Source organism: Monodelphis domestica, chromosome 1, assembly GCF_027887165.1.
Source record: "Monodelphis domestica isolate mMonDom1 chromosome 1, mMonDom1.pri, whole genome shotgun sequence".
Taxonomy (NCBI): Eukaryota; Metazoa; Chordata; class Mammalia; order Didelphimorphia; family Didelphidae; genus Monodelphis; species Monodelphis domestica.
In genome coordinates, this window is record NC_077227.1 from 145702744 (window position 1) to 145718777 (window position 16034).

Below are 16034 nucleotides of genomic sequence, written 5' to 3' on the forward strand. Positions count from 1 at the left end.
GACACTCAATAAATATTTGTTTAATGAATCAAATTTCCATTCAATATGCAAAAACTTGTTGAAAGTTTCAATTGTGAATCAAGCTCCTCTTCTACTCATTACTTCCTAAAACAAATTTTGAAAGGAAGTGACTCACCCCTCACAAATAGAACCACCAAAAAACTTCTTTCCCTATAAAGCTTAAGCTTTCTCTTTCATTGGCTCTTAAATACTCACTGCAGGGGCAGCCTGAGTAATAGAATGCCTGTGGGTGGCAAGTAATAATAAGTTCTCTTTCCCTCCTTCCCTCTGAGAAAGATAGATATCCGTTGTTGTTGCCTGAACTGGTTGAAAGTCAGGGGGAAAAAGTGACACTACTGAAATAATTTCTATCAAAAGGGATCATTACTATGCTGACTTCCAAGTCTTGGAGCTTTCTAAGAATAGGATAATGAGGCTCAAGTAGTGCCCTTTTGTTTGTCTGCTGGAAGTAATCAGTGAGGTTAAACATGTATTAAAAATATAACAATAAGCACATTTATAGGGCATTTTAAGGTTTGCAAAGTAGTTCATTTACAATAACCCAACGACCTGGAGCAAATGTTAGACCCATCTTTCGGATGAAGACATCAAGGCTCTGAAAGGTTCTTATGTGTCTGAGACAGGAAATCTATTTACATTTCAGACTCTAAGTCCAAAAAGAAGTTCAGATGAAGAGGTTTCTGAAGGTAAGTCTCCAACCATTTTTGGAATTACAGTACATTGATTTATCAACCCTATCTAGAAATTCTTCTTTATGCTTAATCTATATCTGGTAGTTAAGCTAATTTCCTGTTACTTTGATCTCAATGAAGACAAGCCAATAGCTAGTGATAGCTTATATTTAGATAGTGCTTTGTGGTTATAAAGTGACTTTAGAAACAGTTTCTTTCTTTCTAATTTGTGACCAGGGCTCCTCAAATTCTACAGTGGTTGCCCATTTCACTTGCACTGAAAGGTGATCATTAATAAGAGTCACGGAACACTGATGTGAATTACTATTCTTAGTTTCCATTTACTTACACGATCCCATGGTGACCTTCGTATTTTTAAAGGTAAGGGCAAATCAATAATAGAATCTTTTAAGTACAGTAGTTCATTTATTTAACACTTTAAAAAGTGGCTTCCTCACAAGCTTGTAAATGCAAATAACGTTATCCCCACTTATAGAGCTGGAAAATGAATTTTGAGAAGTGGCTTAACCATAGTAACATGGTTTGCTAGTAGCTTTCCAAGAAGAGATTTAAATATCTTTTTTAAAGTCATGTTTAAATTATTTTTACATGCAGAGGCCCACAAAATACTTCCCAAGACCCACCCAAAAGGAAGAAGGCTCTAAAAAATATGTACGTTGAAACCTAAGGTAACTATAACCTCTCTTTCAAAAAATCATACTGATAGAAAATAAAGGAGATGACTTCATTTTTTTTGTCAGAGCTTTAAGATTATATATATATTTTAACTCATCACAGTGTTAGAAAGCAATTTTTTTTTTGTTTTGAGAAAAAGATCTGCTTGTGAAAGTCATGTAAGCAGATGTCTTGTTCCTGAAAGGCCCCTCAGAAGAAAAAAAATTAAATATATAACCCTTAGAGAAGAGCTCTGGAGAGACTGCTTTCGAAAATTTGAACCTGCCAAATAAATATCTTGCATTTTATAAGATTATTAGATTAGAAATGAGTAATTTGGAAGGGAGAGCAGAAAGCTTTACCATGCAGTTCGCTGCATGTGTAGATTGCTAATTAAAATTACTCCATCGCCTAGTTTTCCTCAAATCTGCTCTATTAAACTAAATATAAACCACTATAATATTTGACATTTAACACTGGTGTGTCAGAACATAAGCAATGAAGCCTTCCTTTATCTTCCTAACTTAATTCCCTTTATTTATATACCACTCTTTCTTCTGTTCTTGATCATTTGCTCTTTTCTTACTCCGTTGGTCCCAAGGGATCCCCTCTTCTTGCCCCCCCCCCCCTTTTTGTTTGCTTCATCTTAGTCAAAGGAGCTTCTTCTCTTTTCACAGCTCCAAATAGGGGTTAACTAATGTAATGCCTTTGGAGAGGAGATCCCAGTCAAACCCAGCTTGGAAGTCACCTCGTCCACCTTTCAGAAGAGGATCCATTGTGAGTCCGGGAGACAGAGTGAAGAGCGCACCGCTTCGCTGGGCCTCCCGGCTAATATGGAAAGGAGACTTAGTCCAATCCGACGGTCACCGTTTTAAAGAGCTCGGGACGACCCCGAGAGCCCAGCTGCAGCTCCTAACCCCTAGTCCCCAAAGCCACCCTCAGCTCGGGATAGGGAGTTTCGGGGGCCTGTTGGGTTACTCTACTTTGCTTTGTCTGGAGGAGACGGATTCCGGGCCCAGGGTCAATCTGAACCCAGTCCAGAAGGGAACCGGGGCACAGCCAAGACCCAAACGCCTTTTGCGTCTCCGAGACTCTCATCTCGCTCCCGTCTCTCAGCGGGAGCCGTTGCCCTTGATTTTTCTTGCTCGAGGAAGCGGCTCGTTCTCCCCCTGGAGGCGGCGACGGCTCTGTCTGCAGCCTCCCGCCCCTTCTCCTGTAAACACCCGCGTCCACCCCCTACTACCCAAACCAGACTCTCTCCCCCGAGGGGCCGGCGCCCCAGAGGCTTCAACAGAGCACGAGTGAGCCTGGTAGGGAGGCTCCGGCTCCGCTCTCCTTTCCTCTCCCCCGCAGTACCGCAGGTTATCCTGTGGTGCTCGCAACCGGACTGGCCCCACCGCAGCACCTGTGCCACCACCAGCGGCTGCTGCCTTTCTCCTTCTCTCCTCCACCCCCAACCCCTCCTCGAGCCCGGGGCCGCCGAGTGCACATCCGGGCGGCGGCTCGCGCACGCGAGCGTCTGGCTGCCTGGCCCGGGTGCGGAGTGCGCGGGACTGCTCGCGCCCGTGCCCGAGTGTGCGGACCCGGCTCTGGAGGCGCCGCGCGTCGGCTGGGGGCGGGGGGAGCGGTGGAGGCTAGTGTGTGTGTGTGAGGGAAAGGGAGAGGAGAAAAAGAGAGGAAGAGGGAGATCGAGAGCGCATCCGTGATGCACGAGGCTCTCTAACCCGCCCTTCAGTGGAGCAGCGGCAGCGGCCCCAGCGGCTCCCGCCCGTCTGCGGGATGGGGTTGCCCAAGCTCGCTTCTCTTCACCTTCTTGCCCGCGGGCGGCGTGCAGCGCCAGGGGACCCACCTGCCCTAGCATCCTCCACCAGAGGACGTCCCCGACTGAAGCTCAACTTGCCACGGACTCTCTTGGAGGAGCGAGAGAGCAAAGCGCCCTGAGCTGTGTGTCCGGGGACCGGCGTCCCCTTTTCAGCCGCAGAGGCACCGGGGCAACCGCTGTCGCTGCCTGAGCTCCAACCGCTTGTGGACGCGGGGACAGAGGGACTGCCTGCACCCAGGCAGACGCTGCTTGGGGTTCCCGGGCTATAGGTCCCAGCTACGCATCATCAGAGGACGGGGACGAAGCGTTGTCAGAGCCCGAGAAGCTGCGGCCCCACCCGGAGCCCGCAGAGTGCCCGGGATGCCGCCGGCTGTGGCCGGAGGAGGCTCCGGCTTGGCGGTGGCGGGCCCCCGCTCTCTGAGCCCGGCCGCCCTGTCCCGCAGTCTATCCCGCCTGCGCGAGTACCGGACCCGCTCCAGGATCATGCTGGCTCTTGGGGTCACGCAGATGGTGCTTGGATGCCTCATTGTGGCAGTCAGCTTCGCAGCATTGGCCCTGACCACCTCCGCCAGGGTCCGGCACTCCTGTCCCTTCTGGGCTGGCTTCTCGGTAAGTACAATCAGTCGCTTCCTTTCCCTTCTCTTAGCTCTTTCATCCCCGGTCCTCAATTCTCCCCCAGTGCCACCTCGGACACTCAGCTCCCGAAAGTTGGCAGCTGAGAGAAACTTGCGACGTGCACCAAGTGCGAATGGAGGTTCAAAGTATGGGAGGAGATGGGCTTGCTTATAGTGCCTGGCCCCATGGTCCGGCCATGCTCAGCAAGGCATTTGGGAAAGCTGCACCCGCTCTTGGTCATTCCCAATAAAGGGCAATTATTTTAGGACCCCAGGAACATCATAGCTGCTAAGTTCCGTGGACAAGATACCAATGTTTGCTTTTTTGGCGGGGGGGGGGGGGGGGGGGGAGGAGGGAGGACCATAGTGAATTAGAGAGATCCAAGGGAAATTGCTGCTCATCTGCCAAACTGGGAATTAAAAAAAGAATTTTTTTTTCATATTTCAACACCAGCTATAATTACTCTCTTCTAAAACAAACATCTAATCTGTATTGATTGGGTAAGCTATTGAACAACATAACCTTGTTAATTATCTTACAGATACCAGTTAGCCAAACAGTTGCTTTTTGCCAGTTACCTGTAGAATTTACAATATGATGGAGATTGTAAAAGCATGGTAGTTATATGTGGGAAATTGGACTTGAAAAATTAAGATGTAGTTATGCAATAATGATTTATCTGTTCGTTTCTCCCTGAAGAATTTTCAGAAGTTGGGTCTCAAATCCCACAGATGGGTATCTAATTGTAACCATGAACATAACTGTTTGTCTTAGGTTTTCAGCTGAAGGCTTTTCTTGGTCATTTGACTAAACTCATCCCCATTAAGGGTGTATTTAACTAAGTTTTAATGTGACTTCTTCAGAATGATTTGCTTTCATGCATGGAACTTTGTCTTGAAAAACCGAGTAGACCCACATGCTTCTTAGGTCCTTGGGATGAGATTAGGATTTTGGTACAAATTTAATTACCAGACAGGTTGTGTAGGAGGTAATAAAATGAGATTAAAACAGTAGGCACAGATTGCAATGCACATATGCAATACAAAAATCCTCACAATTACAGAGAGCAACAATTGGACTGCTCCATTGGGAGATCTATGCTTCTTTGCTCTTAGCTTGCCACATTTGCTGAGTGAGGAGATTTGTGACAGTTAACTGCCATAGTTTTCAAAGTGAAAATTGAAAAGCCTATGAATAGGTGGGTTGATCTAAGTCCTTTCCCCTCCACATAACCTTTGTTTTTTCTTTACACAAGATGATGTGGAATCAGCCTTCATTTGACTCCACTTTTACTTATTGTATACAGGTGCATTTTCATTTCCACCCCTGGTGGAATTATGCCATACTTATTTTGGGAAAAACATTATATGGACATACAAAATATATATATTTGTAGCATGTTCTTCCTGAATCCTCAAATTAGGAGGACAGGTTTTAAAGTTTGTGTGTGTATGTGTGTGTGTGTTTCCCCATGAAGTGAAATCAGAGATGTTTCCAGGGTAACATATCACAGAGGGTTCTATAAGGAGGTCTTGTTTCCTTTAATAGATTGTGACTGAGTTAATTTTTGGAATTTTCTACAATTAAAAAAAATTAAAATAGAATGTATCTATAGCTTTTAAAAATTAGAGGTAATGAAAAATATATTTAGAATTGATAAATTTATAGATGAAATACCCAGAGGATTCAGTTGAACTAATTTGTGAACTTCATTTTGTTGCATCTGGAATGAAAATTGCATATTAATTCCACATACAAAAACTTGTTTGAAATTCTTTTAACATTTGCTATTTGCCCTTGAATTTATAGACAACTGCCCCTTCCCCAAAAAATCCACAGTTTTCTTTTTCTAGTAATGGCCTTTGTTCTCTAAATCCCACACATAGCTATTTTAATGAGATCAAAGCAAAACTGACTCTTGAAACTCAATAATCAATACAGGTGTGGTCATTAATCTTAATTGGGGTATTAATTTCAAAGCTTATTACAGACTAAAGCTGAGTCTGGTAGAGGTGATCTGTAATAAGCATTGTAGGAGCTCTTAACTCAATGGGCTTGTGAATCAAAGGATGAGGTTTTGAGACTATAACTTTGGAGCTATGATTTGAAGCCTTTACTATATATAGTCACACATCTGTTGCTCACTTTTACTTCTACTTAATAGATATTATATTAATTTGGAACTTTTAGTCAATGTATTGGAAAATATTTTGGAGGTGGCTTGTATATTAACTTATTTTCTATCTCCTGCCTCTCCCCAAGTAAATGAAAGAAATATATCTTCAGATTATAGATTGTGGTTATTTCCCAGGGAATTATGAAAAAGATTTAAATTTTAGGATCAAATTACCTTAAAATTGAAAAAAATTCTTTATTTTCATTCTGTACAACTTACTTAGATAAATTACATATTCTTCAATTACATATTGAACATATTCTTTACCTGATCTAATGTAAAAGAGCACTGGATTTGGAGTCACTTCAAAACTCAGCTTTGCATCTTAATGTGATGTCAAGAATAGATTGAAATATAATAAAATTAAAAATTAAGTTAAACTTCCAGGCTTATTTATAGGACTATATTACTATAAACTATTGTAGCATAGCAATTTCCTGTAGTTTTGGATATAGTGTTTCTTCCATTTCTATTTTTATTGTCTTTTATGTGTTGTGTGGTTTTCTGTTTTTTTTTGCCTCCTCTTTTTAAACTTAGCCTTTCACAGATATATATCCTTTTTCTCCATGTCTTTGTCACTCACTCAGGTAAGTAGTCTAGATCAAGAGCATATTTATGTCTTAATATACACACTGAAATATTTCTTATTTTCTTTTAAACCCTTACCTTCTGTCTTAGAATTAACTGTGTGAGGATTCTAAGTCAGAAAAGCAGTAAGGGCTAGGTAGTGTGGGTTAAGTGACTTGCCCAGGGTCACACAGATAGGAGGTATCTGGGACCTGATTTGAACCCAGGAACTTATATCCTGGCTCTCAATTCATAGAACCACTTTGCTGCCCTTACTGACATCTTTCTAAAAATACTTTCTGGTCTGTTCCATGGGATCATCTTGTATTGAAGTTCTTTGTGTGACTAGAATGCCTCTATATATCCAAGATGTATCTACCTTATTCTGAATTCTATTCTCTGGGTAGTATTATTATTATTATAGTGAAGTGCCATTGTAGTTTATAAAAGTAAAATATGTATTATGGTTTAAGTGGTCTATATTTCTCCTGGAGATTTTATATACTGTAGATGTTTACATATTGAAAAACATTATATAATAACTTATATTTCTACTTTATGAAATGTGACTTGAATGCAATTAACAATCTAAAACATTTTAAAATTAGTTTCTTAGAACTTGATTAAGTGTTTTATAATGGAAATGAAAGTGAGATTTATGTTATTTTTCTTGTTTTCTAAAAATAGATTTAGAAGTATATACTAGATGTCAGGCTCAGGTTATAAATATATCTAGTTATGTCTGACAGCCTGGTATAGAGTCATGAGCTTTGGGATTGGATTTGGGAGATTCAGGATTTAATCCTTAGTTTTCTATCACTTTGCTTTGTAATACTGGGCAAATTGATTGACCTTTCTGGATTTCCCTATCTTTAGAATAAGCACCATTTGGACTAGATCTCTCAAAAGCCCCCTTCTAGGGCTTCCATTCTAAGGATCTGTAAAGTTGTGAGCAACTCATGACTAGTTGCTAAAACCAGGGAAAACTTGTTTGCAGAATGTGGACAGAAATCACAAAGGATGGGAAGATATAAAATTGGTTTTCTTCAACAGTAGTGGAAGGAACATCAATGAAACCCTATATCTGCTGAAATACTGTCTAGTTTCTGATAATTGTTTCCTTCCTGTAGTTACCCAAAGAGTTGAGTTGTGAGAATATTAGAAAGGAGAATTTCTCTTGCATTTGCGGACGACTCCTATGCTCAGAAAGCAGAGGCTCTGAGAATATATAGAGAATGTAGGTTTGCCAAGAAACTGCTGTTAGATCTCTAAAATTGCCACCCTGCCATGTCCAAAAGAGAAAGCATTATTTCCCTCCCTCAAATCTTTCTTCTTCAAAATTCCCTTTTACTCTCAATGGGCTTATACTTTTCTTACTTACTTGAGTAAGTAAGTAATCTTGACATATTCTTGGTTTTCCTTATTTGTATTAACTCATATCCAATCTGTTGTCGAATCTTGCTATTTTAACCTTCATAAACTTTTTTGTATATGTCTATTTCTCTATTCGCAACTACCATCTTAGTTTAAGCACTCTGCCACATGCCTGAACTACTGCCACAGCCTTCTGGTTGGGCAATTTGTTTCCCATTTTAATCCTTCATCCACTCATTTTTCAAAGTGATCTTCCAAAGGTGTATATGTGACAATATCACCTCTAGTCTAATGGGGAAGACAACAAGTACCTCTGTAAATGTAAGATGTTGTCTACTCAGCCCTTTTATAGGAAGTAGTTTAATATTAAAAGGTGCAGAAATTGACTTTTGCATAAATAAGAAATTGAACAGTTTATACCCTACAGGGTTAAAGAAACAACTTTTAAATAGCATATGAACAGTTTGGTGCATAAAACGAACCATAGAATGAAGATAAGACTCAGATCACTTCCTTTTAAAAATTACTTATTTAAATCTTTTATTTTTAAATTTCCAGTTCTGAATTCTCTCCTTCCCTCTCACCCTTCTGCCACCCACTGAGAAAGCAAGCAGATGACATCAATTAATTATACATGTGAAATCATGCAAAACATTTCCCTATTAGCCACATCACAAACAAAAAGGCAAAAAATCCCCAAAACACCAAACTGAGAAAATTATACTTCAATTTGCACTCAGAGTTCATTAGTTTTCTCTCTGGAGGTAGAAAACATTTTTTCATTTTTTTGAAATTATCTCAGATCATTGTATTTCTCAGAGCAGCCGAGACTTTCATAGTTGTTGATTGTCGTTACAGTATTGCTGTTACTATGCATATCACTTTGCATCAATTCACATAGTTTTTGCCATGTTTTTTTCTGAAACCATCCTTCCCACTCTATTTTTCCCTTTTCTCTTCTCTCAGTATATGTCCTTTTCCCCCCCTTCTTTTCTTAAAAGAGATCATCCTAAAATAAATGGACTCATATATTCTGTCTTTGTAAACTCCTTCTAATTACCCAAATAATGATAGTTATTACATGCATTATCTTCTCATATAGGAATATAAATAGTTTAACTTTATTGAGTTTCTTATGATTATTCTTTTTTGTTTACCTTTTTATGCATTGAGTCTTGAATTTGAATGTCAATTTTTTATTTAGCTCTGTACTTTTCATTAGGAATGCTTGGAAGTCCTCTCTTTCATTAAATATACATGTTTCCTCTGAATGATTACACTGTTTTGCTGGTTAGGTTATTCTTTTTTTGAATTCTAGCTTCTTTACCTTTTGGAATATCCTCTACAACTTTGACATGTAAACTACTAAATCTTTTGTGATTCTGACTGTGGCTCTACACAATTTGATTTTTTTTCAACTGGTTTGCTTGCAACATTTTCTCTTTGGCTCAGGAGGTCTAGATTTTGATTATAATATTCCTGCAAGTTTTCATTTTGTGACCTATTTTAAAAGGGAAGTGATGGGAGGATTCTTGCAATTTTATATTCTAATCTGTGGATCTAAGGTTTTAAAGCAGTTTTCCTTTATATTTTCTTGAAATAATATCTATGCCCTTTTTCTTGATTGTGGCTTTCAAATAGTCCCATAATTCTTAAAATTTCTCTCCTTTATCTGTTTTCCAGGTTAGTTGTTTTTCCAACAAGATCTTTCACATTTTTTCCTATTAGTTATTTTGAGCTTATTTTTGTTTCTTAATGTTGTTATGAAGTCAATAGCTTTCATGGGCCTATTTTTTTGGAAGTTCTTTTCTGTAGCAAATTTTTGTACTTCCTTTTCTATTTGGCCTATTCTGCTTTTTAAGAAGTTACTTTTTTCAGTTAATTTTTGTTCCTCTCTTATTAGGTCAGTTATATTTTTTAAGGCATTATTTTCTTCAGTATTTTTGTATCTCTTTTATCAAACTGTTATTTCTGTTTTCATAATTTTTTTGCATCACTCTTATGTATGTTCCCAATTTTTCCTTTATTGCTCATATGCCTTTTATATAAAAAAATCTCTAGGAACTCTTGTTAAATTTGGGTCCAATGAGCATTTTTCTTTTAGTTTTTGCTTGTAGGTGTTTTTACATTGTTTTCTTCTAAGTTTATGTCTTGGTTCTTCTCTTCCCACTTATAGCTTTTTATGGTTAAACTCATTTTTAAATTGTTGTTTACTCATTTCCCCAGCCTATTTCTTGCCTTTGAACTTTTATGTTAAAGTTGATGTCTGTTCATCTAGAGGTGGAAGACACTGTCCCAAACTATAAACTTTTTCTTGCTGCTATTTTCAGAGATAGCTCTGGGGGTATGCAAGTTTTTGGTGCTTCTGTGGTGATATGATCCAGGGAAAGGTGTAGTCAGTGCTCTCATTGTCTGTGCTCTGATCTTTATCCAGGAAGGATCCCTGATCTCCTACAGCTACAAGCACTAGTGCTCTTTTTGACTCTGGAACTGTGACCAGCGATCTTGCTTCCTTGTCCAACCACAAGATTTTCTTTCCACCCAAGAACTGTGCAAAGGTTTTCTTACAATATCTTTTTGACTAGTTGTACGACTCTCTTACCATCCCTGGGTTAAGAGCTTCCAAAGATTCTGCTATTGTTGACACCACTGTCATAGCCACCACTGGTACTCCTTCTGTGCTCTGGGATGGCTTCCATCCCAGTGTCACAGACCTTTTCTACAGATTGTACGAATTGTCTTAGGCTGGAAAAAATGTCTCAATGATCTTTTATTGGCTCTGCAACTCCAAAATTTGATTTGAGGAATTATTTTAAAGTTATTTAACTTTATTATTATTAGAATATTAGAAAAGTTTTGTTGAATTGCTGCCTATATTTTGCCACGGTGGCACCACATCTATTAACTACTTTCTTAATGAAGGGTGATTTTTTTGGCATATGAATGGTTTAATGGCTTAAAGGAGACAAGGAGAGAACTTTTATTTATTTAAAACTGAGAAAGTATGAATAGGAAGAAATGATTTTAAAGGAAAGATTGTGGGAGAGGTTTCTTTGAGAACTAATAAGTGATTGTAGCTGTTAGGGAATTGTGGTCTACAGCTCATTTGCAGGCAACTGTTTTAAATTTAAGACTGTAAAACTCATAAAAATGAAAAATCACATAACTGCTTTGAGACTATGAGATGCTTAAATGAGCACTGTGGAATTATAGGATATATTTGGTGAGTTTTTATCTCATAAGTGAAAGGTGAGTCACTGAGTGAAGAAGTTGATTATTTTTGGAGTGCTTCTTTCCTTAAGAGTTTGAGAGAATTGTAAGAGCTTGAAAGCTAAAGTGGTCAGGGGCAGGAGTGTATTCTATTCATAACAGAGTTACAGGCATAGTACATAGCCAATGTGAAGAAGATAGGAAATGGAGTGTAGTGTGTAGAAGAGAGGGAAGGCCACTTTGATTGGATCACAGGACAATAATGTCCATTAATCTTGGAAAGGTAAGTTAGAGACAAGTTGGGTAGGGCTTGATATGTTAAAGAGAAGACTTTATTCTTTATCCTAGAAGTAATAGAAACCCACTGAAATTAATTGAGTAGTGGAGTGGCATGGTCAGACCTGCACTTTATGAAAATCATTTTGGTAGCCAGGTATAGGACATAGGAGTATAGTATGAGACTTTAAGTAGAGAAACCAACTAGAAGGTTCTTGCAATAATCTTGGTGAGAGGGCCTGAACTAAGGTAGTAACTCAGTGATTTGAGAGGAATGTAATGAAAGAGATATTGTAGAGGTAGAGATGACAATAGGTTTGACAACAGATTTTGATATGTGGGGTGAGGTAGAGTGAAGGAATCCGGGATAATGCCATGATTATGAATCTGAGAGGTTGAAAGTTTGGTGTTGCCTTCATCAAAAATAGGGAAGTTTGAGAGAAAGGAAGACTTTTTGGGAGGAGGTAACTATTCCATTTTGAGTTTGAGTTAGGATATCCAGTTGATACATAATTGGTAATTCAGGACTGAAGCTCAGGAGAGAGATTAGAGTTTTCTCTCTCTCCCTCTCCTTGTATTGAGATGATAATTAAACCCAATATGGTTTCTATTTATTTATTTATTTATTTATTCATTCATTCATTCATTTATTTATTTATTTATTTATTCATTCATTCATTCATTCATTCATTCATTCATTTATTTATTTATTTATTCATTCATTCATTCATTTATTCATTTATTTATTTATTCATTCATTCATTCATTTATTAATTTATCTATTTATTTATTTATCTATCTATTTATTTATTTATTTGTTCATTTATTTATTTATTTATTTATTCATTCATTTATTTATTTATTTACTCACTCACTTATTTATTTATTTATTCATTTATTTATTTATTTATTCATTCATTCATTCATTCATTTATTTATTTACTCACTCACTTATTTATTTATTTATTTATTTATTCATTCATTTATTTATTCATTCATTTATTTATTTATCTATCCATCTATCTGTCTATTCATTCATTCATTTATTTGCTTATTTGTTTCTTTGTTTATTTATTTATGTTAAACCCTTACCTTCCTTCTTGGAATCAATACTGTGTATTGGTTCCAAGGCAGAATAGTGGTAAGGGCCAGACAATTGGAGTCAAGTGACTTGCCCAGGGTCACACAGCTGGGAAGTGTCTGAGGCCAGATTTTAACCTAGGACCTCCCATCTCTAGGCCTGGCTCTCAATCCACTGAGCTACCAGCTCCCCCTCTCCCCCTATATGATTTTCAAGAGAATGTAGAGAGAGAGAAAAAGACTTAGGATATAGCCTTGGGACACTGACATTTAGGAGGTATGACATGGATGTTGACATAATAATGAAGCTGAAGGAGTACTCATATAGTTTGGAGGAGAACCAGGAAAAAGTGCTATCATAAAAAGTCTGAGAAGAGAGTATCCAGGAAGAGAGTGGTTAATAGTGTACTTCATTTCTGTATCAAATAAGCTCTTGAAAGTTAAAGCCTTGTATAAGAGGGCCTGTGAAAGAAAGGCCCTCTGTTAATTTTGGAGCTGTCAGATTTTTCTTGACTTAAAATTTAAAAAAAAACTCCTAATTAAACCAAATTCCCCATTTCAAATGTATATTTTTTTGGTATTTCAGAAGGTTTTATTGAAGAAAGAAAAATGGAAAGCTGTGTATATGTATGAATTTGTTTATATGTATGCATAAGTATATACACAACACAGAATGGGGATCCTTATCACAATCCCTATGACATAGAAATGCATAACTATTTTTAGTTCCTCAAATTCCATAGTGAAAGCTCCTAATATTTATTATAGTCACAAGGAATACTATTCCTTTTTTGAGACTTTTCATTGTGTGGTCTTTTCTTTTCTGCTCTCTGCTGGTGTCTACAATAATGTTCTCTCTGTGGTTCCCTGCAGATAGCTCTTTCAAGATAGGGACTGTATTTTATTTCCATTTATATCTCCAGTGTTAGCACAATGGCTGGCCCATAGTAAGTGCTTACTAAATATTTATTGATTGATTGTTCAAAATCTATGGGAAACTTTCCCATATATTTCTATACTTTCTCCTATCCCTTTGCAAGGGATAAATAGCATGATTAAAAGTGGAGTAGCTTCAGAACATAAGCAATCGTCGAAGACTATATTTTCCAGAGTCTTGTGGGTAGAAAGAATGTGGAAGATAGGCAAATACTAAGATAAGAACTCCTGGGAAAAAAGATAAAGAAGGCAGAATTGAAGATGGTATCCTTTTGCCAAGTCAGAAGATATTTTAGTCAATTTATATGACTAAGTGATGAGGAAACTTTCCCATCTATGGGACTGAGAATGGCTGTAAAATGTGAATGGCTGAAAATCCAAGCATAAATGCCAATTCTATCTTAGCCGAAGTTTCCAATCTTGCTACCCTTTTCCCAGGCAGAGATTTTGCTCAGACTTTCCTTATTGGAGGTGTGAATAAATCACAAGGTGGAATGATATAGTCGTTGAGGATGTGATTACTTAGGTTGTTTTATTATGAAAAAATATTTTTTATGTTTCAGTGTTATTTTTAGACTTGATTTGTTAGAAGATAAGTCATTTGACTTATTTATAGAAATTTGGAAATTAGAAAAGTTTCCTAGAGCCTTTAATGTTGAGTGGGGACAAAATTAATAAAAGGAATTATTAGTAGAGAATGTTCATACTTTGAACCCTGTTCAACTATCAGATATTAGGACCCTATGCTTAGGTTATAAGTCTTTGTGACAGTATAATTTGTCATAATACTTGCTTGTCTCTACATGTAGATAGATAACACCAGAGTAAGATTTTGCTATCGATGTCCATCTTCATAAGAGTTTCTTTTGTAAAACTCCAAATTCAGACAGGATGACAAAACCATTCCACCTTTTAATCTTAAGGCGGAGATATACTTTAGCCAAAGAATAAGTTTTCATTTGCTTGCCAATATATGTCAGTTGTTCTCCAATCTCAAGATATTTAGATGAAATTATTCAGATCAACTACTACAGTCAGCTAATTGCTCCAGGTGGGACTATATCTTCTGTAGCCCTTAAGGCAAATTTGCCATCAGGCTAGTATCAGTCCCTTCAGTAAATTTTGGAAGAGGGTAAGAAAGATCCCAGTACCCACTGTATATGAGTTTAGAGAGCTAAGTTTGTTATGTAAAGAACACAAAAGTATAATTTTGAAGGAGAAATATGCACTAGTGGACCTTATTTTAAATTCTTATAGACATTAGTATGTTTCTTAATTATTCTGTTAACACTAACAATTTTTATTTAATTAAGAAATTTTAAAAGTCAAAACAGTTATTTCCTTGCCCCAGAGAATGTTTGAAACTAAAATTTTTATTATGAGAGGAGTGCTTTCAGGTAGAGAACTTTTCTTTGAACAATAGCATTCTTGATTAAAAAACTTTAACAATCCTGCATTATCTGTAAGGTTAAAATACATACTTTTTGGCCTGTCATTATGATCTTTCAGAATATCTTTTCTTTTATTCATTAGTAAGTGAGCATTCCTTCCTAAAGGAACCATTTCCCATCTGTCTTACGGTTTACAACACACTCTACTTTCCCTAATTTACTGTTAATGCCAGGACAGAACTGAAAGGTAACTAATGACTCAAATGATTTCATTTGGAACAATTTCTTCAAGTAAATGTATTACAATCAGACAAGGTCTCAACAAATTCATAATTGAGTAACTGAGAGAATTATTATAACCCATCACTCTTTTCTCTTTTTTGAACTGACTCTAGAAATGACTACTAGTCTTCTACCTTTCCAGTCTTATTATATATATATCTATCTTTTTATTCAACTTTTTATTAAAGTGTATATTTCCTTATTTCATCTTGCCTTCTACCTCTAATATATTTCCAGCTTGTGAAATTAGAGGCTGTTAGGTACAATGCAATAAGTTGGAGTCAGAAGAAAGTTTAGCTATGATATTATAATCAAGTCACAGAAACTTCCTAAGTGGCAGTTTTTCTATCTGAAACGCATGAATAAAATAACTTTTTGTACCCTTTAAGAGTTGCCTCCTTTCTTCAGATGGACTGGTTTCTTTTGGCTGTGGTGTTACTGGGCAGATTAGTTGCACTCAACACTGCTCTCAAAATGACTGCTTTCCACAGTCACACAGGCTTTTGAAATGTATGTAGGCCCAATTTCTCTGAAACTTCTCTGACACCTCCAAATGACTTATTTTTCTCAAATTCTTGACAAAATAGGTTGGAAAACCTAGTCGGCACTGCCAAAAACTGTGATATTTGTTGGGAAAAATGAATGGATGGAAAAAACAAGGGATAAGGAAGTTTGGAGCAGGGAATGGAGGAGTTGAGGGGAGAGAGGGAATATGGCTGCTGGTGATGCAAAGGTGAGAGAAGTCCCCTGCCGAGAGGCTATTTTTGAACAAAATGGGATATTTGAGAAATGAACCACTTATGATAGCCTGTGGGGATGTCTTCTCTCTGTATTGCTGCTGAAGTTGACCCAGAGCAGGCTAAACATGGACACTCCTGAGGGTCTTTCCCCAGAATTTGGTTGCCCAGCAGGGGTCCGATAGGGACCATTTGTAATTG

The 16034-nt window shown here is 37.6% G+C and overlaps 1 protein-coding gene across 3 annotated transcripts in view; it reads left to right on the top strand.

The window, feature by feature from the left end:
• The first annotated feature begins 2556 nt into the window (after positions 1–2556).
• The window catches only part of ENTREP2 (endosomal transmembrane epsin interactor 2), a 616510-nt gene continuing 603032 nt past the window's right edge, over positions 2557–16034 (top strand). The window contains exon 1 of one of the 3 annotated variants that reach the window (XM_007479489.3): positions 2557–3798. In XM_007479489.3, coding sequence (XP_007479551.1) covers positions 3550–3798 — 249 coding nt within the window. In that variant the 5' untranslated portion in view covers positions 2557–3549. The remainder of the gene's footprint in view (positions 3799–16034) is intronic. The other 2 variants (XM_007479487.3, XM_007479488.3) reach the window with 2 other exon arrangements.